The 25,143-nt window shown below is 38.9% G+C and overlaps 1 protein-coding gene across 10 annotated transcripts in view; it reads right to left on the bottom strand.

Annotated features, from left to right (window-relative positions):
• The window catches only part of shank3a (SH3 and multiple ankyrin repeat domains 3a), a 166,570-nt gene that overhangs the window by 75,320 nt on the left and 66,107 nt on the right, over positions 1 to 25,143 (bottom strand). For 8 of the 10 annotated variants that reach the window (XR_002275821.1, XR_002275822.1, XM_020611874.1 and 5 more), the window contains exons 6-8: positions 5,850 to 5,958; positions 5,118 to 5,269; positions 4,181 to 4,348 (exon numbers count right to left, since the gene is read on the bottom strand). Coding sequence is in view for 8 of the 10 variants with exons in the window: in XM_020611874.1 (XP_020467530.1) it covers positions 4,181 to 4,348; positions 5,118 to 5,269; positions 5,850 to 5,958 (429 nt within the window). In the remaining 2 variants the exon portion in view is untranslated. Of the gene's footprint in view, positions 1 to 4,180; positions 4,349 to 5,117; positions 5,270 to 5,849; positions 5,959 to 20,332; positions 20,412 to 25,143 lie in introns of those variants that run through there. The other 2 variants (XM_020611935.1, XM_020611943.1) reach the window with 2 other exon arrangements.

Here is a 25,143-nt window from a genome sequence, read left to right as displayed (position 1 = left end):
CAGCTGGTACTGTGCCTTGTCCAAAAAAAAAAATCCCCTTTTTTTTTTTTTTTTTATTATGTTAACCTTTCTTTTGACATATAGAAATTCATAATGTAACAATGGCACATAATACGTAATAATAATAATTGTGCATAATGTAATAAAAAGTTAATAAAAGTTGATAATGTAATAATCTGCCAATAATGTAATGAAAAAGGTGAGCACAAAAACTAATAGGTTATTGCTCATAATGTAATAATTTATTACATTTTACTTAAGTTGTTATGAGTCTAGTAGAAACTTTTATGTTAAAAATGTAATAATGTAATAGCCTAACAATACTTTAGGAAACTGACATATAGACTGGCGAATCCCGGAACGACCCGCTCTACCTCCTGAGCCACAGCTGCCCCTCTGTAGTGAAAGTTGGTCCTTAAAAACAATATTTCAGTAATGTTGGTGGTTTTCTTCAGGTATAATATGTCAACTACAATAATTCAGAAGGGTTTCAGAGTTTCAGCTAAAATTTGATCTTAGTTGCAGTTATTAAATTATAAGTAGCTATTACACTGAGTTGATACAAGCACATTACGTTTTACACACAATTTTTATTACATTATTGGTGGATTATTATACTATTAGCTTTCATTATTATTATTTTGTTACATTATGTGCAGTTATTACATTAGGAGCTTCTACCTGCCACAAAAACAGCTGGAGCTTTGATTATAAATTCTCCCTGCTCAGCTTGTTAACAGTCTTTAAAAACAAGAGAAACCTTGTATGCATCACATACAGTACCTGAGGCTAAATGTAAATCTGTGAGTTAAATGTATTCAGGCAAGACTGATGTCTTTTTTTCCACCTTCTTTGTTTCATATAACTGGAAGCAATAAACTTTTCATCTAATCTCAGTCTCCTCTGTCTTTTTTCCTCTCCTACTCTGTGGTTTTGTCCTGTGTCATTGACAAAGAAATGCAATGACTCTCCCCAATGATTGTTCCCTACCTCCTGTGTTCTGTCTCGCTAAGAGCGTGTGACAGGAGTGAGACAGCACACAAATGATGCTGGGATTGTTGTTGGTTATCGGACCCTTCACAGCGTATCCTATTCTACATAATATATACCACTAGAATACTAATGTTGGAAGGGACGCAGGAAAAAGGAGAGACAGGAAAGAGATGAATGAAATGAATGAGGGAAAATCTGTCAGGCTAGAGCACTTGCTGGATTTACTGTACAGTTTCTTAATTTAGTATAAACAAAGACACATTATCTGATCCACACACTGAAAGGATATGTACGGTACATATAAAAACAAGTCCTCGGTTTCCCCTCCTTCAGCACGTCTTCTTTGGTCTTATGGTAGCACATGAACACAACTGCTTTAGTAGACTGGAGGACAGACCTACTGACCCACAGATGACACCAGAAGCCAACCACTGGACCTAATTCTTGTACACTTGTCCCTTAATGTCAGGGATTATCATCAAAATACCAAAGAAAGCAAATATTAAGGCCTGTAAGAAAATGAGAGGTATAACTTTACTTTGTTTAGGAAAGACAGCAGGATTATTATTGATCAAAGAAGAAATAGAGTTAATTGTAGGTTGAAGAAGGAACAAACAGGTTCTAGAAAGGGTAGGGGGACAACAGAGCCTTTATTATATTTGAATTTTATAGATTTTGAAAAAGTGTTTGATTCTATACACCACAAAAGCATGTGGAAGATCATGAACAAGTCTGGAATTCAAGAAAAGATTGTGAGAATGGTACAACACATTCTGTGAAGATAACATGCACTGTAGAAGATCAACAAGAAATATGTGAATGGTTGAACATAAAAACTAGTGTTAAAAAGGATTTAACTTGTCAGGATTCTTATTCTCGATTGCTATGGACTGGGTAATGAGAAGGACAACTGGTCATGGTGAAAATTGCATCAGGTGGAAATTTACATCAAACTGGATGACCTAGGCTTTGCACATGATGTAGTGCTGCTTTCTTAGGCTAAAGAACAGATTTGGGACATGACGACAAGACTAGATGAAGAAGATAAACAAGTGGGGCTCAAAATCAATAGAGGAAAGACAAAAGCAATAAGGATTAATTCAAGAAATCAGGAAAGGATAGCAATAAACGGGCAAGATCTTGAAGAGATAGATGAGTTCATTTACTTGGGAGCTACAGTTAGTAAAGATGGAGGTGGTATGAAGGACCTGAAGAACAGACTCTCAAAAGCTAGAGCTCCATTTGTTCGATTCAAGTGGATCTGGAGCTCCAAAAACATCTCAGGAGGAATAAAACTGAAGCCATATAAAATGCTTGCCATATATTAAGGTTAGACCAAGACAAGGACTGCAATATATCAATGACCTGGGCCCCAGAAGGAAAAAGGAAAAAGAGTAAGTCCAAAAACTACCTTCAGGTGTCCAAAGGAGGCAGGCTGGAAATCATGGAATGAGACAAGGATTGCAGAAACCCATTGGGAAGGGTGAAGATGCTTTATGGAAGCCTTATGAGACACGAAGCAGATATCTAACAGGTAACACTTAACTCTCTTGCATGGACACGCTTTGCAAACTGTGCCTTTTCACACTGAAGAATGCCATCTGTTCACAATGAGGTGTGTGTTTGTGATATCATCAGCATACTCTATACCCCTAACATTTGTAGATATACTGTATATGTAAAGCACTTTGCATTGCCTCTTTGTATGAAATGTGCTACATAAAGAAAGCTGCCTTGCCTAAAATTGCAATACAGGTATATATTTATATATAACAGGTAAATCAATACCTCTTATGCTATTTGCACCTCATCACCAACGCCCTGGTGATGCTGAACCATCTGACAATCTCCTATTATTGTTTGCACTACTGTCACTGACTGTACACGGTTTTGACTCACAGCTTATTGGCTGTACCGTTTAGATTTATCTTAATTACGTCAATCCAGTTCTTATTCTATTTTTATTCTACTTTATTCTATTTTAGTTCCTAAATGTTACGGCACCCAATACTAGGTAAGAGAGAAACGGTATTTCAATTTTCTGTATGTCCTGAACATATGGTGAATTGACAATAAAATCCTTGAACCTTGAACCATGAAGTGCTCTCTTCCATGGCTGTGGCTCACGAGGTAGGGCAGTCGTCTCCTGACCAGCAAGTTGGTGGTTCGACTCCCGGTCTCCCCACATGCCTAAGTGTCCCTGGGCAAGACACTGAACCCCGAATTGCTCCCGGTGGCTTGATTAGCGCCGTTGTGTGGCAGCTGTCGTCATCGGTGTGTGAATGTGTGCGTGAATGGGTGAATGGTGGTATGATCTCCCTGTAAAGCGCTTTGGAAAAAAGCGCTATATAAATACAGTCCATTTTACCATTTTTTTACATGTGTGAAAGTTTCATTCATAAAAATGTCTTACAAGAGTAAAAAGAAGAATGTCATGCTGTGAAAGTTCAATTCCTACTATCACATTTAGCTGTCAGTAGTCATATTACAGGATCACTTTGTTGTTTAAAATTATTTAACTAAACATCATCACCTTCATGAAGAGAGATTTACTGCATTATAGGCCAATTCAGAAGAGATGACTCAAACAAATGTCTGTTTGGTTCATTTACAGTGCAGCAGTGCTGTACAGTACAGTACAGTACAACACACCACCACCTTGAGTGCCAGGCACTACAACAGCAGAATGACTAACTTTGTATCAATAAACTTTTAAGTCACAGTCACTACTTCGACTAGTAGCGACACATAAACCTCAGTGTGTAGGTAATAATGTTTTATTAGCCTTACACTACACTATGTGTTAGAGATATGCAGTGCAAGCAGCACAGAGAAAATGGGCATTCAAAATGTATGAGTGTGTGTACATGTATAGTTTTGGGAATGACACAGCGCACAATGCCATTTATCAGAAGCATATTTTCCGAAAACAAACTTTCCTTGGGCAGCCAACTCGCATTCATTAGCAGAAAAACAGACTGCCAAAACGGTGAATGCCCAGTCCTTTAGATTGTAAGAAATATATTTTCTTCCTACAGTAGCTGGTACTTCCACAAAACCCACCACAAAACAAATGATCAAACTCAGGAAAATGGAAAAATCTGGCAAGACATCTTGCCCTACACCTGCATATGTATTCTGCACACAACCCACCACTGTTGTGTTCGTATATGTCAGTGTGCATTACCTGATGTATCTCCTGCCAGCCATTCTCATCCACACAGCCGACCTGTGCGTGATCGTGCAGCAGCAGCTCACAGCAGTAGGGGTCTCCTCCTACCATTGAGCTGTGATAGAGAGGAGTCAATCCCCTGCTGTCTTTATAGTCAGGTGATGCTCCCAAGTCCAACAGCGTCTGTGGGGAAAAGAATAATATTTAAACGACTTCATACAGTCCCCAATCTCTTTCTATTGCATCTATCATCACTGTGTAATGTGCAGCTCAAAGAGCCCAGTACACTGATCTCTATTACACAGCTGTTATTAACACTAGGTAAATACGGTCTCTTGAATAAAATCCATAAACCTCAGCAATGTAATCTTTCAGTCAGCAGTACCAGTCAAATCAGTCACTCATCTGCAAATGCAGTGTTATGAGTGCGCTTATATTGCAGGATATGTATAATAGATTAGTAAATAAACTATTATATGTTTTATTAATTTGAAGAAAACAAATAAGGTATGACCCTTTGTAGACTTACTACAGTATAACAGTAATGACAATGTATGTAGTGTATGTTACTTGGCCCAGTGAAATTGAAAATTTGAATAATGACAATGACTGAGCGGAAATAACTAATTTCAACAGTTCAGACTCAACAGGAAATTAATTATATGACTCATGTAAACCCTCTCATTTAGGTTACAAGCCTCCTCAAACCAGACACAAGCAAGGACATTCAGTGAATATGCCAGCCCCATTTAGAGAGGCCATGCTAAGCCTCACATATTTGTCATTGTTGAAGCACCCTCTGTCCTCATTTGCTCAAGCATGCTCTGCCAGAGGTGGCTTGCTTACAAACTATGTTTTACCAAAGGAAAAGTTTTCAAGCAGGCAGCTAGCGTAGCAAAAGAAATAAAGAAAGATGAATCAACTTTCTGCTGTGATCGTGTGTTACACTCACTATAAGAGCTGTATGGTTCTTGCTGCGCACGGCCTTGTGTAGAGCAGTAATTCCATCTTTTGTTCTGAAGTCCAGATGCGCCCCTCCACTCTTCAGCACCTTGATGAGCTCTGCACATCCCTCCAGCTGTACTGCCAGTGTTAAAGGACATTCTGTAATATCCAAGGATAAGGTAAGCAAACAAAATCAGTGTATCTCCAGTAACATTGTTGTGCATTTTTCTTAAAAATGAATATCCAGTAATTAAAACTGTAAATATTTGAAGACAAAATTGCCCACTACACTTATTAAAACTGTATTTATATTTGCAGTGTCTCCGAATTGGACAACTGCCTTGGCTTTTATGACTGCTACCCTCTGGTCTGCCTAAGTAAATGCTTCTTGTTGGTGTTAAACCAGCCTATTCTCATGTTCCCCCTTGCTTCACAGTTCCTCTGCCAGACTACAGGTCACTCAACAGGGAAATCTCCTTTATGGCTGGACAAACATTTGCATAAACATGAGGAGATTATCATAAAGAGTAATCCAGCTTTATCCAGCATGCAGAAGGCTTATTTCAGAAAATCCACACAGTCATTTTGTAGTGAAGACAGAGAGGGAGAAAGGGAGAAACAAAGGGATGGAGAGAAAATGAAAGACTGCAAGAAACAGAGAAAGGAAAGGCAATTAAAGGTTAGAAAAAGACAAATTAACAGGTAGAGATAGGATATTTCTTGGCACAGACTTTCTCACCTCCTGTGTCTGGATCATGGAAGTTGGGATCCAGGCCTTTTTCTAGGAACCTTGAAACTTTTTCAGTGTTCCTCTGTTGCACATACTCCATAAACTTCTTCAGGTTTGCCTATTTGAGAGAGACAAGGGAGCGAGAATAGGGCAAAGCAGAGGAGGAGACAGCTGTGAATGGGTGATGTCAAACTTATGTGGATTGGGATGTTTAATAATGCAGTTCAGAGATGAAAGCTAAAGATGCTGCTCTCCCCTTGTGTGGTTGAAGCTTTTATTTCTGTTCTGTCACGCCAAGCAAATGGATCATGTATATAAGCCGTTACAGGATGGACCAAAAACAGAGAAAAGGCTGTAAAGTAACACTGAAATGAAGACTTTTCTTTGGAGATTAGAGCTGAGAAAATGAGATCTTACAGCTAATTTCACATTTTGAGAGAAAATGTAATGTCATAATATTGTACAGTGCCCGTGAGCAACACTTTTACATCATTGGGTCTAACGTTGATGATTTCCATTTTCATAAAGCAAGCACATACCCACACACCAATCCTACCTATTCAAATCCTAATGAACACACACACTTTATTTCCTTTGTGACTTATGATTAAAAATATTCATCATCTCTGCTGATAGGTGTAAACCTGTAGAGTATAGAGTGAAAAATGCAGTCATGAGCAAGGTACTATCATCTCATAAAAGATTACAATAGCCTGAAGAATCAGGGCAACAATCCACAGTATCTTGGGCTATGCGAGTTACAACATTATAGTCCAGAATGTATCTAATGAATACATATTGTACTTACAGAAGACAAAGAGGAATTATTAAAACAAATCTACCACACTATAGTTTACTACTGATCATATAAAATATCAATGAAAACATGGATTATAGCCTAATATGTCTTGATTATGTAATTACATACTATCTGCAGTATCCAAATGAGCTTCACAGAGAACTTTGATTACTGTTGTATTCTCTCAAGGTTTCTCTGCCTCATTTAGTACATAGCAACCACATGTTCAAAAGCCTTCAAACACACATTGCACTCTGCACAGCTTAATTACTTACACATCACATGCATTCTAACAAACTTACATGCAAGAATAAGAACAGAATTGAGCAGCCATTTTGACACTTACCATGTGTGGCATCATATGTTATATATCCCTTGTTCTGAAAAGTCACACTCTACAACACCTTCCGAATTTCACATTACACACCCCATTTCCCTTCACACCAAGTCATCTGCAGACCGCTTGTCTCTAGTCCACACACACACACACACACACACACACACACACACACACACACCACAGTGACATGCTGCAAGGAGCTGCCGACCGCTACTCTCACCATCTCCAAGTCAAACAGAGTGGGGAAAATTCACTTTGGCTTTTTCCTTTTTTCACGTTCGGTGAGGCAGTTGTTATGGTGATGGGATACAAAGACAGCTCCGGCAGCCAATGTACACGAGTAGGAAGAACATTGAGGTTGTGTTTGTGAGTGTGACTGTTTGTGTGTGTGTGTGTGTGTGTGTATATACTCTGCATAATGCCTAGGATAAAGCCTTGAAGAGACTTGTGCAGGAGTTGCCAGTGATCAGCTTGCTCTGATGTGTGTTTTATTGCCTGTTGAACAGAGGACTGATAAAAGGGCTTTGTAATGATTTATCTGATTGGGTGAGCATCTTAATAAGCTCTTCATATTTTCTCCCTCTCACTATCTTATTCTCTCTGCAATACACACTCACAGAAGTGCAAAAAAATATTTATTTTCTACGGCACCATGACACACAGACAACTGACTAAATATTCTGAAAATAATCAAAAGGATAACAGTCTGTCATATGTCAGATATGAAAGCTCTGTGCAGGTTTGTGGAGTGACTAAACAATCTAGTGATTTTGCAAGACCAATAATTTTGACACTTGAAATGCTGGTCAAAAGACAATTTTATACAAATTCAATGAATCCAAAATCATTGTTAAATAGCTTATCCTTTATCTCAAACCACTAATACCACTTGCTGTCTTAAGATTAACTAACTGTCATAAGTTAATGCATCAGTTTTAATGAATTAATTAGCCTTAGGTACTTATTATTATAATAACTATTGTATTAGGTAAGACAGTTCTGGAGTTTAAATTTTGAGTTCAAAATTATTTCTATATTTGCCTCAGTTTTATCCTTTGGCAATATTCATCACACAAGCTTGCATACACACACAAATTAGCTTGACTATGACTGGAAGGTGGGATAAAAATCTCCTCCACAGTTCATAAGATACTTAAAAATAAAATACTAATAAAACACTAGAAAAACTGTTGCAATTTAGCCTGTTCACATGTCATTCACTTATTAACCAAAAAACCTACAGCAAATGAAATTAAATCTAATGAGCTAAAATAATTAGTCACTCAACGTCTTGAGAAACATAAACACAACTGTTATGTCAGACTGTGAGAGACCTGATATATTTGACAGACTTTGTAAGAAGTATCAGGCTAAATATTGTTGTTTGCATCTAGGCTTCTCAGCCCTGACTATAACAATACAACAGCCTGTCTGATACCACTGAATAAATTGCCATAGGAGGATTTTCTACTGATACAGAACCACCAATTAAATACAGTAATAGGAAATGGTTGAGGAGCTTGATCAGTCTTAAACTTTGCAAGTTTGTTGTTCTTGCTCAGATGCTAGTTGCAATTAGCTTAAGGGGCATAACAAACAGACAACTTAATGTATTCTCCACAACAAATGAAGTCCCAGCAACTTCAGTAGTTTAAGCCTCTTCTTCAGACTATGCTACGCCTCGCCCATGTACACTGTCTTACATTGCACAGTTTTTATGTATGGCCATCTATTGCAGTTATAACATTTGCAACACAAGCACAAATGCACCATGTGTTGTTCTTATGACACTACAGAAATCTCCATCCATCTCCATACATACAAACAGAAAGAGAGAGAGATCAATGAAATAAAACTGACAAATGACGCACAGGGACAACAAGAAGATAACTGCATAACTACACCACTAAGTGCTGAAGGGTGCTGTGAGAGAAGCTCAGTCTAGATTAAACGAAGTTTAAAAGAATTCTAGATTCTTCATGAATCTGTAGGTGTATCTCATTGTAGATACACATCGTAGTCCCTCTGTCACATATCCTGACTTACATGACTGCTGCACAAAGTTATGAAAGGAACAGCATATTTTCTTTTAGAACAAAACAGGAGCTCTCAGTCATTCCATTACTCATTTTGGCCAAAGAAGGCACAAGACAATTTTCACTTTTTCTTGGTAGCCATTCAACAATGATTACGAACACAGCAGGAAACTCTCAGGCAGCTAATGCTGGTCTATCGTGTTGAAACGGTTGTCACAACATGTAGCTCATCTTTAAAGTTCCAGTCTTACAATATCTCACCTCAGCTGTTCCTTTAATCTCTTTCATTCACCATACCAAGTGATAAGCCTAAATCTAGTGGCCTGGTAGCAGACAGTAGTTAATGTAACAAAAGTACTATTTGGGGAACAGAAAATAGAAAAAGCCCTGATTCCTATACATGTTAGGGTAGCATAGCATTTCCCCACAGTCAAAATGAATGGTTTAACAAATCTGCCGCAGTACTGTCCACACAAGCTCAAAACCAAGGTAGTCAATATTTTCCACACAACTTTTTTTAACAGCCAACCAAAAGTCCATGACTTGGTCAACAATGTCAACAATGTCGCATTAGTGGTTTCCCCCTTCTTATTTCTGTTTACACCTCATTCCATGCGTCTTCTTGTTTTAGTAAAACTGAATATATACTTACAGTATATCTGGTCATTAGGAGACTTTACTATTAGGTGATATTAAAAAGAGCCCAAATCACAGAGAGTATACTTTACAGTATTCACTCATGAGTGGCCCTTGTCCTGGCCCCAGTCTTTGAAAATTTGACTGCTGATCTGTGAAATCTCTGTGCACACACCATTGTCATGAGGATGGGGTAACCCTGAAGTGATGGAATAAGGAAAAAGAACTGGACTAAAGAAAGAAAAAGACTAAACTAAATAAAAGAAAGAGAGAGGAAGTGAATGATAATCTCATCTCAGTGCAGCAGAGCAAAAAACAGCAGCAGTAATCAACTTCTCTATGGCAATTTACCAGCTTGTTAAACTGATAAAATAGTCAGCAGATTCAGTCTGATGCTTGGCGCCAGGTGTCCTGGACTGCTCTCCATGCAGTATCATTAGAAATGACTCCCTATGCTGTCTTTGATATGAATATGTTTTTTGTCCCTGTGTATTATTTTAAATTAACTGCAAAATATTTTGGCTACCTCTGCTGGAAATTTCATGATTATATTGTGACAAAAAACCTAAAAAGGTTAAATTATTAACAGTAATAGTAACAGTAACTGATGTAGCTGACTACTTAGCCAGCAGCCAGTGTTTAGGGAATCTCCTGAATAGTGAAGGTCAGCACCATTATTCTTAAAACCAGGACATTTAAGACCTTAGAATTTTAGGGACTTGTCAACAGAATTACACCTGATAACTTCAGATCCCTGACTAACTCACAATGTTGCCCAACACACTTGTGCACACCTATTATGCAGCACTTTGTAAAGGATCACCAATCAGTGGCTGAAAATGAGCGGAAGAGTTACGTCAGATACTAGGTCATAGAGGATAAGGGTTCCTTCTTTTAGTTCCTTACCCTGAGGAGGCTCTCATCTCCTCTACCACTAAAGGGGATTATCTGCCACTACCTGATAAAAGCCTGGGTAGGAGGCCAGAAATTACAGAGACAACACAACTCCCCCTGCTTCAATTGCTAGTAAGCCTTGCCTCTTTTGCTCCCTGCCTGCATTCTGCAGCTATTCTCTGTTAGTCTTTGTCCTTCTTCTATATAGTGTTTTTGCTATTGCTTCATAAAAGGAGGTGTACGCACACAATGTCCAATTCAGTAGAACCATGCGCATCCATATGTGATCTATACAGTATGTACATATGTGTGTCAGACACTGTCACAGCCCTATATTTGCACTCTCACCACATGACTACATAGCCTCTGGTCCCTCACATCTGGCCTACAGTACACTGAACCATAAATGAGCAGTAATTGCAATGCTTGGCGGCATGATGCTTATTCAGGAGGGTCATACACTGGCCTAACGTGAGCTGGCCTGTAAAATAAACAAACACACGCGCTCATGCTTCACAACTGCTTAGGCATCAGACATTTTTCACAGCAGACATTCTGAATTGTAATAACAGGAAAAGCACCTGTGTAACTGATAACATTCACAATGGCTACATTCCATTTGTGAGCTACTTCCAGGGTGCTAGGATTGTATAAAGAATAAAAAGAATTATAAACATGATTATACTTTACGGTTATATATTCTATCATTACATTAACAGCCTATCACTCGTGCACTGATGTAAAAGCAGGATTTGACTGTTGTAGTTGACTGAGGTGGAGTGGATTTTGTATCCAAGTGCCACTACTGATTATTTTCATTAGGGATTAAGGTACTGGTTATTTTCTCATTTAATTGTTAATTGGTTTGTAAAAACTAATAGTGACAAAAAGTGCTGGTTAGGACAAACACCTTATGTTTAATTTGGAAACCAGGCATACTCTGTGGCAAACAACCCTAATGCATGCTTTGCTGTGGTAAGCAGCACTGAAGTGCATCTTAAGTGGTAAAGAATAGACTGATATTCACTAAGAAAATTTAGATTTTGTAAGTACGCATGGAAAAAGAGGTGATTTTTAAAATATGGATGATGAGCTATACTTGCACAGTAATGTTCACAAGCATGGCTTTTGTTGATTATGTTGTATAATGGACTTATAGCAATGGTCAATACCCAAGTCGCCAATAAAGGAAAGCATGCAGACTACTCACAACCCCCTTGCCAAAGAAGGTACATCTATGAGGCATCATGTAAGCATACTAAGATGCACTACAAGTCTTTGGCAAAACCACAAAGCAAACAGTGAGAGTAGAGGCTATAATGAAGCTGTCACTAGTCTAAAGCATCTTCCTTTTGTGCACCTTGGTTCACTAACAAAACAGAGGTTCCTCTTTTTGAACCTTTTCTCATGAGAAGGGGAAGTACAGTGAACTGTCTTAGCTAGTTTTATTTGTGAGATTATTCTATAATTCATAGATTTACTGCAGAGTATGAGGGTCTAGAAGCATGTTCCTTTTAAAAATGCAACACACTGGTGTGGCAGACACACAAGAAATTGGGTCATGTGAGGGAAAGGAAAGGGGGAGAGTAGTGCAAAGACATGACAGTGGAAGAGGAAAAGGATAACAAATAAGAACAAAGCTATTTATAACTCTAGCCTTTGTTAATATTCGTTAACTTAATAAAATACAAAATCCTTTGAGAGAAACATCCTTCTAATACACTAATAACGTAACACTGTAATATGTAATTCTCTGTTGAGACTATGAAGATAGTAGTTACATTATGGAAAAACATTTATTATAAAAGGTGAGTTTAATGGATTAATAATCCTCCAATCAGACTGCTTAGGCCCAGGTGCAGCTAATATTCAATCAGAGTTTATTTTCTTGTTTCTTTCCAGTCCATGTTTCCTGCTGGTAAGCCCTTGTTTGCCAAAACACACACCAAACACCAAAAACCAAAATGTCCCTTTTCTACTAATGCTGTACACAAAACACCGAACTACCTGGTTTGTTGATCTGGAATAAATACTGTATGGAAAACTGTAGGTTTATCCACGCGTGTATCTGTACTCCAAGTCAGTATGTCTGAGTAACAGTTTGAATCTTTTAACAGTGTAAAGTCTTTTCATTACAAGACAGTGAACAATTGCATGTTTGAGTGGTAATAAAACATTTTCTACACAACCTAGCAGTAAACAATAGAATAAAAATATTGTGTGGAGATAGGTATAGTTGTCTCTGGCAGGTCAGCAAAATGTTATTGTTTAACACTTTGGATGTTCATCTGCTTATGATAAACAAATGCCTGCAATGCAAAATCTCTCTAGTTTGTATATCTTAGCAAATACTTGGCAGCCACTCAGGCTCTTTTGCTTAATCATTCCAATTTCAACAGCTGCTAAAGTATTTTAGGAAAGATATTTTTGTAGAGGTGTTTTCAGTCCACACAGTGAATGTACAGGCAACTTATTGTATGGAACTAATGTGATAGCATATTGACTACCCTAGCACTGTTGTGACGTTCAGATGCAACAGTATATTACTTATATGACATCTGGTTATTGGTGATGGCGTTATAAAGCATAGACAATATCATGATCATCTGTACCTAAAATTTTACTTATTTTTCTTTCAAATGTGCCACCCCTCTCCGAGTCTGTGCCCCAGCCTGGCCACCCCATCCAAAATCTTCTAGATCCGCCCCTGACTGTGACTCCCTAACCTCTGTACATTCATGTAGTAACCAACTTGATAACTCTCTCATTTTAAAACAAGAAGTAATAATTTAAATAAGGTGGCAAAAAAGAAAACAATGCAATGTACTGTCCACTAAAAACCTATGATTTGATTATGCTGGTTGTGAGCAACAAATGTATACAATTACATTTTAGCACTCAAAATAAAGATTGTTGTGGTATATTTCTTTAAAGAATTAACAGATGCAGAATGTGCTGTATGTTTAACATTAAACCTGTTGGTGGATTCCAAGTAAAAAAAACATATTATTTAAACTTCTTGATTTAATGTGGGTGTTTACATAAACCCTGAGATGCACAGCTACCGCAAATCACTTCACACCTGCTAGAGCATATAGCTGTTCCTTTGTGTGTTTTATTTGTGCGTGTTTGAGCACTTTGCCTCTATCTACACTATATAGCCAATCCGAGTACACACCTGTATGATAGCAATAAAATTTTAAATAATTCCAAATTGCACCAACTTACAATAACTGTATTATTTTTATGTTGAAGCCCAAGGTACTGTATCTTTTGTATAATTAAAAACACAGGTTAGATAAACTACATTAAAAATGCAGGCCTCAAAGTAAAACCTCAATACAACAAAAGCGAGTACATCTGTGTCAATTGCAACAGAAGACACTTTACCTGTGATTACTTCAACAGAAGAAATTACCACTGTGATTTTCAATTCAGATAAGGAACTACCTGAACAAGAAACCAGACTGTGAGACTACATAATGATGGGAAATGGTGGAAGAGCATCAATACAGGTTTCTGATCATAAGCCAAAACACAGTTGCTGCAGTGGGTATAGGGACAGCCATAATACCAACAACATAAGGTACAAAGAGCATCCAAGATGAAAACAATTCACCACAACATGAAAGGCAGCCTGATGAATATTGGCTCCACATTCTTTAGTCTTATGAAACCAAAATAAATTTTATTACTCTGAATGGAATCTCACTAATGAATGGAATCACCGTCACCATTTACATGGTGACAATGCTGTTTAGTCATGATAAGCAGGTTTAGTCTCAGTCTGCTTGTTTAAATCTCAAAATCCTAATTCTGTGGTTAAAATACAATTTTAGACAATGTTTTTTTTTACAAGAACACATGTTCAGTCAAAATAGTTACAACTTTCAAACCTTGACCTGCCTGTCCCTGGACTCTGAAAAGATCTGTACCTTGCAAGCAATACATCAGATAATTAAAGAGATTCGCTTCCATAAAATTACAATTAAGATTATTAGTAATAATAATACCAATGGCCCTTTCCTGTTTGGCCAGAAGGAAGGATCATTCTCCTGTTATTATGCTGACTTTCATAAAAGTGTTATGTTGCTGGACAAATAATTCTATATGCCAGATATGTACAGTAATTTTTGATAATTCACTTTCAAAATCATAATATCCTTCGAGCATCACTAATTCCTACATATGTTTAAACTATATTATAAGTAAAAAGGCATTACTGGCTTCCTCCTTCTAGGGCTCTGACTAAAATATAAATATAATTGGATTAATAGATAGAATTTTTTTTCTTGACATTTTCTTGGTAATGACCAGGAGTGTACTCTGTTGTGTTGTATGCAGTATGTCTGTTTGGACTGCAGCCCATAGTATGTTTGTCTGACAAACAGAGGGCTTTAGAAATATCCAATATCCATACCTAACAGGCTTAAAGTGCAATGCTCTGAGCTACAAAAAGACCAGTGTACTGTATGGCAAAGTATGGACTTCACAACAGGGGAAATGATTTTTCTGAGAGGGGAATCTTCAGCTGCTACTGTACAGCAACAAAATAAAGCTCTCAGGCTTAGAAGCAGACTAATGCCACATGAAAAAGCACTGGGGCCTCAAGGATAAAGTTTATTGAACACATTCACACATACTTACTGTACACAAGCAATCACACATACACACACGCCTGCATGTAGGGTAACACTGATTCCCAATTTAGCACTCTTAAAAACACATATTTCATTCATCATGCATGAGTACAGTAAAAAAAAAACAAAAAAAACCACTCAGACAGTGATGGAGGTGCTGTTACTATAGTAACAACATCTAACACATCATTGATTGCAAATATTCTGTGCAACATGCAGTACAGTTTTAAACGTCTCTGGTGAAGCTGTAGAAGAAAGAAGTCTCTTCTCACAACTTGCTTAGTTCACATTAGACATATTATCAGCATAATTGTAATGTCTGTTCTAAAACTTTCTCACTGTCCAACTCATTTAGTATTTTAGAGAGTCCACTCATGCACTCACATTTTAGAGTCCTTTATCTGAGACCTGTTTCTGTTTGTCTCATTTTTTTCAGGGGGTTTCCTGATTTTTTTTTTATCGATCTTTTTGAAAGGGCAATACAAAGCAGATAAAGGACAACAAGAACACCAGACAAAGCCAGCGTTTCCTGGACCACTGCCATGTGCTGACACAGCATACACATACCAGTGTGGTTGCCTCATTATGAGAGTCTCTCTACTTTTAAACCATATAAAATGAAAGATGAGAAAAGCTAGTGATCCTCCATCCTTCTAACAGAGACCATGTGAAATCAGACTTCGCTAGCTGCTCATTTACTGTAAACTAATCAGTCTTTTTCTGTTGATGCAATTTGTGTCATTCATACATCAAACAGTGAATACTCAGCAGTTAGTCTCAAATGAATTACACATACAATACAGTACATGTCACAATGGATGCCTTAACTATATTTCCATGTAAAATGACACAGGCTTTTACTGTGTCATAGCAAAATAGCTGAACTCCAACTATATGCCTTGCCACAAATAACTAGGAAGTCCAGAGATTGGACTAAATATTGGTTCATAAACCTCATTTCTCTATGGGTATCTACATAAGAACAGTATCAAATGGCTACTTGCATAGCCCTACTGTGACAGTAACCTGCATATATTCAGCATCTCATGAGTGATTTTAGCAGTGATATGTTGCCTCTAACCTCTGTGGTCCAGCTCCAGTTAGTTTTCTCTGAATGCAGCAGCATGGTTCCTCCTGAGTAGTCCTGTTCAGAAGTGCTGCAATAATGTTTTAGCTCTGTATAATATCAAATATTCCTCTAGATAAACTACAGTGTGAACCAGCAGGAAAGTGTGAGCTAGTTGTGAATGGGTTGGCTAAAGGCTGGAGCAAAGCAGGGAAAAGCCACAGCCTCTTTCCCACTCATCAACACACTCACAAACATGCAGAGCACAGGCTTATTGTAAGGGGACCCACAAACACATCCTTCTATATGCTCAGCAAATTGCACTCACCCTCCTGGCTACACTGATAGCAGGGCTTTGTCCAACACGGTCTCTTCCATCAGTACAATTGGGCTCTGGTTTACTTGTCAACCCATTAATGCAAAGACAAAAGGCATAGGCACAGAGAGGAGCACACAAATGTGAATATATCTGTGGGTAGGACTAGACAGAGACATATGCAAACAAGAAAGGCACCTTACAGTATTCTGTGTCTTTTAGGGATGTAACAATACTGAAAACTCACAGTAAAATATCACCACAATAAAAAGTCCACAATAAAAAAATTATCACAATATAAACAAATGAAGGAAAAAAGTTGGAAAAAGCCTTTCTACTAAATTATAAATCAGCATTTATTTGTATGACTTTCCTTTTAACTTAGTGTTCCTGCTTTCTGTCTTTATTAAAATACAGGCTGTAAAATATATATAGTAGAAAAAAAGTTGTCAGCCATGACCCAGGCATGTGCAGAAAAACTGGCATGAATTGTCACTGGCACTGAATGAATAAACTGTTTGTACAAGTGCAAATCAACCAGGGGCAGTAGTGAACAAATTGCTGCTTGGCACAGCAATACAAGGAGAAGATTATCCTAAAATACACTGGGACAAACCACATCAAGGTGACATTTGTGCTTCACTGGAAGTTTTTCAAACATCGTCTACCTTCTCAAGAAAAAAAGACCCAGTAGTGGTTACTACTGTATGTGGTTGGATTTGCATTTGTGAGTCTGGTTTGTTCACTCATTCCATTAAAATTTAGCACAGTCGTATCCTGACTGTATATGTGAGATGTATCCATGAATGTTTCAGTTCTAAATGAGGGTAGTATTGCCTCTATCCGGAAGTATATTCAAATAGTTTTGTATTTGTCAGTTTCCTTTCCGCCCATGTCATTTTTTGAAATGGAAAAAATGAAATTATGCCACAGAACAGCTCTAAAATTCAACAATGGAGCATCCGCTTGAAATTATGAGACCTAAACACAGTTATATTAATGAAATAATATGTAATATCCCGGTAGATACTATCACAGCCCAGCAACAGTATCGAGAAATGATTCCATCATGATATCGGGAAATTACAAATATTGTTACTCTCTAGTGTTGTTACAATGACATTCCACTAGCTGTTGAGTATAAAATACTTCCATAAGCTTGAAATGCACATGAACTGCTGGCAGTTACAGTGGATTAAAATTAAGAAGAAGTGGAAGACATTATGATTGTTGACTGCTGTTTGTATACATTGCTCTTGTGTTTATGTGAATTTGTGTTTGCAGGCAGGCTGGACAGGGAGGTGGGAAGGGAATGCATGCTATCATCATAATCAGAGTCCAGAGAAAGAAAAAGCTGAATCAGGTCTGGCCATGTGCTTTCAGGCAGAAGAAAAAACTGACACTAGGACACAGTAGGGGGGACAGCAAGGGGACAGAATAGAGCTCAGTCTATACTAACTAGGTAAAACTATATATATAGTATATACAACTGAAAATATAGTGAAAATGATCTTTGGCTTTAACCTCTAGAGTCCCTGCGTCCTCATATGAGGACCAAAAATGCATATGAAACCAAAGCTCAGGACTCTAGAGGTTATGCAGGTCTACAGGCTACAGAGTGAGAGGAAAATAGAAGGCAACCAGCAAGCTAGAGAATGAGACAGGGGGTATGTGGGGACTGTATTATTCAGTCAGATGATTATTAGAACTCTATGCCTCTGGCATCCTATTCTACAGTCAACGGTTCATATTGCTTAGCCTAGAATGATGGGGTCTCATGCTAACTGGATGTTGCACTGTATGGAGCAAGAGCAAGACCAATACAATATGCTATGTTTTTCTTGTAAAATGAACTTAGGCAATGAGCCATATCATCAAGACCAAACACAAAGTCTGGTTCCACTTCACTTATAGTAAACTGATGGATGGATGGAAAATAAATAGCATCTCCACAAGTGTCGAAAAAGACTCCACAAACAAACAGATAAACAGGGAGACAATTTTTGCAGAAGACTACAGCAACACAAACAAAATCCTTGATTTCCTTCTTAAAATAACTTTAACTGATCTCAGCTGCTTTTTACATGTCAATACAGAAAGCCTATTGATCACACTGGTTTTATTACCAAATTATCAGAATGCTAAAACAAAGTAAACTAATTAAAGGTTGAAGGTAAAGAGGTGCTATGGACAAAGTATTCCTCCCTATTTTCTACTAAAGTGACATAATGACGTAATCATAAAAACAGAGTTCACTAAATTAACATTACAGTAGTTGTACCTACAAACAGACACACACAGAGCCTACTGGGGTGTACTATGAAGAGCCTGCAGCTACAGTTTCTACATGGCCTGGTTTCAGAGCATACTGAACAAAACTGGATCAATTCATTTTTTCTAATCTGTCTAATCATTCTCTCTCTCTCTCTCTCTCTCTCTCATACACACATACCCTTTCTCCTCAGTTTGTGAAAATTAAGGGGTGGGGGGGGTGAGATATAATACAGTACAGTGCTGCAAATTCTCACAGAGAAACTTGCACATATTCTAGACAAGCAGTAGCACACAGAAGACACAAACACAAAGGTATGAGAGGAGTCCAATGTACAGGATGTAATTAGGCATTTATAATATTAATAACACTGTTAGTCTTTAAGCCAAGGCCTAAACAACATAGCACACTTTACACTATAGTGTAGTGGTTAGATCTGATATTGTTACTTACAAGCTGAACAAAGGCACAAGATAACAGAACAGGCATGGTATGAAACTCTAAACAACAGGGCATCCTGTTCACAGCTGCCACCTGCTGTGACCTCACTGACAGAGGCTGATGGGTCTGAAAGTCTCAGAAGAGGTTCCTGGAAAATAATGCATGTGGCAGTTACTGAGCTTACTTAGCTAGGTTCACCCATTGTGCCATAATTATTACTGTATACTGACTTTTCATCTTTTTTTGAATTTATTTTAATAGTATATTTGACATGGACAGTCACTGACTGCCCCAGCGTTAGCTACAGAGCTAAATTTAATCTGTAGTCCTCTTTGTACTATAAACACACACAGTGAGGCAATCTCCACTGAGCATCAGTAGCATCAGTGAACAGTGACAGGTTATGACAGAAGTGTGACACAAGCAAGGCAGTATCATTACAGATGTTGAAGACCCCAAGTCAAGTTCTGTTCTTGACCGACCAGCAGTTCTTCAAACACACACTGTCATGTGCATGCATAAACACATATTATCATATGTACGTGCACACACACATTCCTGCATACTGAAATGCTTGCCACATAAAGAGATGCACACAAATAGTTTGCTTTTGTTACCCAGCACTGCCTTTGCCTTACTGATCCTAAAGCAAAACACAACCGCTCTCAGTTAAACACAATCATCCACACATCCTCTGACATATCAGGCACACACACACACACACACACACATACAAACCAGACACACTAATCCAAGCCCATGGCTAGTAACTGAACCAGTGCAGAGAAAAACATTAGCATTCTGTCAGGGTTTCAGACAAGACTGCACCAGCTCTTCACACAGCCAACATGCAGCAGAGCATAACAACAGAATGAGAACCAGCGAGAGAAAGGGAGCGAGGATAGACAGGTAGACAGGGAAAGACTGGGGAGTGTTCCCAAATAACTGGAGATACGAGGTATAGAAAGTGAGAGACAGAGAAGGAAAGGATGCATTTACAGCAGAGATAATGGTAAAATTAATTAAAAAGATGATTAGAATAATTGGGGTACCTTACTATTGAGGCTGGCCTTCCTGGTTTCTTTAGTTTTTCTTCCCTTTCTCTCAGCTGTTTGTCTTCTGGCTAGAGCAGATCCCATCTCACACACCCATTCACCCGCTCCCCGTCACTTACACACTTCCATAGGTCAGCTGCGGTCCCAATGCCAAAACATACTCCACATGGCTTCATCCAGTCCCCCTCCTCCTTGCCCACTCTCCCCACTTCTCCTTTACTACCTCTGGTCTTGTCAAAGTAATACATGCAGACTCACATGGTCGCTCACACAAACACACGTGCTCCTGTGTATGCACAGACAGACGGAGAGATAGTAAGGGGTGATTTTTCAGGATGCTGGAGAGAAGAGAGGGAGGGTGGGGAGAGAGAGCGCTAAGGGGGAGGGAAAATACAGCAAGGAGTAAAAGAATAGCGATAAAGGAAGGGAAAACCAAAAAAGAAAATGAGAGGCAGAGCAGGTGGGGTGTAGAAGTGAGAAAAGCTACATGGACATTTAAAAAAAGAATTGGCAAAAGAAAGGAAGGAGTGAAAATCCCTCAAACATTGTGCAGAATCTTTTACAGCAAACTGTTTTATGCCAGTGGGGGCTTTATCACTACTGGATAATGTTTGAGTTTTCTCCTTAAAATACATTTACATTTACTGTAAATACACTAATTTAGTTGTACAAATAACCCCACACCTTGCCAGCTTTGATACACATGCCAATGAGAAACAGTGGCTGTTGGCAGTGACAATGTTAAATGAGGCTACACAAAAGATTAGCTCCACAAACAGAGAAAACTTTTTTAAGACAATTAACACTTTGTTTTCGTCAATTTTGTTATTCACTCAGTTTTAGACACAAAAAACAACTTTTCATATTGACCCCCTCATATGCTTGTTCATGCATCTCATTGATGACATCACTTGGACATCACTAATTAAGATTAGTTTAGGTGTTCGGGTGAGGACTGGTGTTAGGCATTTAGTTGTGATGGTTAAGGAGCTAGGCAATGATAGCTGTACATGGGTGAGCATGCACAAGTAAGAGAGTGTTCTTATTTTACCTAGAAATGCCTCTGCCTCTACCAAATGGCTTCATTTCTCTCCCTTGTAAAGAATTATCTACTGGATAAGAGAGAATGTGTGTGAAATATTCTTCATTGAAAATATCCTCTCATCTTGTGCCATGCAGCTGTGTGTTTATACGTGTGCATGTCTTTCTATGGTTGTGTAGACAAACTCCAGTTCACTACCATCGTTATGCAGAAATACCACATCAAATTTCATGTTGGCTGCAGCTGCAATAACACTGCACTGACAGAAGGGCTCTGTATGATCTGGAATCAGAGAACAATACCGCACCTACATTCTCTGTCCAGTTTCATTGGAAATTTAAAATAATGCACAAATTCTCATTCATAAATACAATACACTGCTAACAACAACACAAAGCCACAGTGTAGGAGGAAGAGTAGTACTCTACAGTACCTTTTATTGTGAATTATGCCTTCCCACTCATGACAAAAATGTGGCATAATAAAAGCTGTGGTTTAGCTTGTGAGTCATACTGGACAAGGCCAATCATTTTTATCCAAAGAGCAAACACATTTTATATTTTGATACCGCACAGATTTCAGAAATGATTCAGGATATCAGCACATGTAAAATGCACTCAGTCTGGTTGTGTGCTTTGTGGCATTTTTAACCACATTACCAAATACTGCATTACTACACTAAATGTCTTCTGCCAGTGTATGTGCCTCTACTGTACTTTTGTCCAACCCATCCCAACCTCAGTGGCTAAACATGTCACTGTTAAATATGGATGAATGAAACGTACATCTAGTATGTTTTTCTTTGATGTGATGTGCATCCTGGTTACAACTCAAATAACTGTAGTGTTTCACTGGAAGCCCTTTCCCAGGCTGTAAGAAATGCATCCATTCTGTTGCCCTGGCTTCACATGATTAACTTCCTACACCAAACACCCACACATATGCAGTTTTTTGAGGCGAAAAGAGGGGGGGGTAAAGGGGGAAATTCCTCTCAATTATGACCTCATTTTCAACTTTAGCCTGCAGTGAATGAGCTCCATACTAGCAAAGTAGGTTAATGCTTGACCTCTGCCTAAGAGGGCAACTTGCTGATGGATGAACAGTGGATATTGTGACAGCCAAGGCTGCAATAGTCATCCTTAACAGGATTTCCCTCTTTCCCCTTAAAACCCATTATGCAACAAAGGCAAATTTACCAGTCATAAAAAAGAGTAAAAGGGACAGTCAAGGTTACATTTACACTGAAACATACTTTGCTTAATACTAGTCTTTGCTAAATCAACAAAACAAGAACGGACTATGGCTCCTCCTGGAGCTTGTAAAACCAAATTACCAGGTCACCATGACTATTCTCTCCAGTAACACAGCTGTTCTGATATTTCTATGTCAGACAACATGATAGCTTTTGCAGCCCACTGTCAGTGAGAGTGTTGGATGAGAGAATCATACTTTCCTTCAACTGAGAATTTTCATTCCACTTCTACTTGTCTGCAAGACATACAGTATGCTAATCACAACAAATTCTCTCCTTACAGGTGATTTATTGTGTGAAATTAGCACCTACAGTAAATTGTGACAGGATAGGAAGTGATCTTAGTAAAACACCACTCATACACTTTACCATAGCTATGTAGCATGGTCGCACCTCACACCAGACTAGATAGAGACAATATTTAAAGAGCACGACTTATCCTTTTCATGACTGCTTTACTGCATCTCCTTCTCATTCACTCTTTCTTATCATATTTGTCTCTAATACGCTCAATAGAAGTACACAATAGAAAACACTCACACATAGAAAATGGACAAAAAAGCAAGTTCCCCTTTGTTCTAAAACACTTTCAGTAATATTATAAATGTCCCACACACTCACAATTTTCCTTCTGATGAGGTTTTGGACCAGATGCATGTTGCAAAGTCCAGGATACAGCTGCAAATTCCCAAAACATCAGGATAAATTTTAGCAGGGCCCATTTTGTCCTCTACTTTCTAGATAATCAACTAAATGTTAAAAGTCTCTCAGAAGAATCTGGACCCAAACAAAGCCCATATACTGTTCCACATGCCACATTTTAGCTGAAACAAATGCTGTGGCCACAAACTTGGTTCATTTACAGCACTAAATGGTGCCTTAGTGAGGCTACGCCAGAGACGGACCCGGACTCCACTCCCGCCCATCCACCTGGTGAATGTCTGCTCCCTAACAAACAAGATGGATGAACTCCTTCTCATCAACAGGACTAACTCTGACTTTGCACGCTCTGCTGCTTTATGCTTCACAGAGACTTGGCTCAGCAACTCCATCACGGACAGCGCAATCCAAGTAACAGGCTTCCAGGTGTACAGAGATGATCGTATAATGGAGCTGTCCGGGAAAACGAGAGGAGGGAATCTGTTTGTACATACCGGTAAACGAAGATTGGTGCACAGATGTCACAGTGCTACAGAGGACATGTAACACGGACTTAGGGACTCTTTTTATCAATTGCAAACCTTTTTATTCTCCCCGTGAATTTTCAAGTTTCATTCTGACTGGAGTGTATTTAAAACCGAACACCCACGCTAGCGCACCACAGCTCCAGATAACTAGCGTGGAGCTAGAACATCCTGACTCCCCACTCATTATTGTAGGGGACTTGAACAGAGCAAATCTCACCTACGAACTGCCCAAATACAGACGCCATGTCACCTGTCCCACCAGGGACAAAATCACACTGGCTCACCGCTGCACAGCAATTAAAAGACAGTAGCTCTGTCTGACTCCACTGCACTCCGTCTCTGATCACTGTATGGTCCACCATATTCCAACCTATAAGGCAGAAACTTAAAGCTGCAAAGCTGGTCTTATGGTGTAGTCGCAACAACCTAGAGCTGAACATGCTCAAAACAGTGGACTTCAGGAAGAGCCCCCCCCATACTTGGCAGAACTGTATCAGCAGTAAAGTCCTACAACTTCCTCAACTTCCTACAAGTTCCTCACTATCTCCCAGGACCTGAAGTGGATGTCCAACATCAGGACCATCACCAAGAAGGCACAGCAGAGGTTGTACTTCCTGCGCCAGCTCAGGATGTTCAACCTGCCCCAGGAGTTGCTGATACAGTTCTATAGAGGAATCATCGAGTCTGTTCTCTGCACCTCCATCACTGTCTGGTTTGGCTCAGCCACCAAACAGGACAGGAACAAACTCCAGCAGACAGTCAGGTCTGCAAAAAAGATCATCGGTGCAAGCCTGCCCTCCATGGAGGACCTGTACACCTCACGGGTCAAAAGAAGGGCTTAGAAGATTTCTGCAGACCCCTCACACCCTGGACACAAACTGTTTGAACTCCTCCCCTCTGGATGGCGTTACAGTTCACTGTGCGCCAAGACAACCAGACAAGGACGGTTTCTTCCCCTGGGCCGAGAGTATGTCAGGTCAATAATCCTTAATATACATTGATGGATATACTTAAATATACATTGTACATAGAGATCAGTTGAATCCAGACTCTGTGTGTGTCTACATATACTGTGTGTGTGTATAAAAAATAAAAAAAAATTCCCCACTCACTCCCCACTTTGGGGCGGTCTTGTATTCCTACCTTCAAGCTCGGGTCCTCTACCAGAATTGTCTCAAGGGCATCTTTGCACAGCCTGCACCTGGGGTCCTGTGTGGTATGGTAGACCCTGGCCTCTATTGATCTTGTACTTGGAGCTTGTTCTTGTGCTGCCAGGATTAGTGCCTCTGTGCTGTCTTTCAGTCCAGCTTTGTCCAGCCACTGGTAG

Source organism: Monopterus albus, unplaced genomic scaffold, assembly GCF_001952655.1.
Source record: "Monopterus albus unplaced genomic scaffold, M_albus_1.0 scaffold5.1, whole genome shotgun sequence".
In the NCBI taxonomy this organism is placed as follows: domain Eukaryota; kingdom Metazoa; phylum Chordata; class Actinopteri; order Synbranchiformes; family Synbranchidae; genus Monopterus; species Monopterus albus.
Note: the sequence above shows the minus strand (reverse complement) of the source record. Positions and strands in the feature narration are given on the sequence as shown.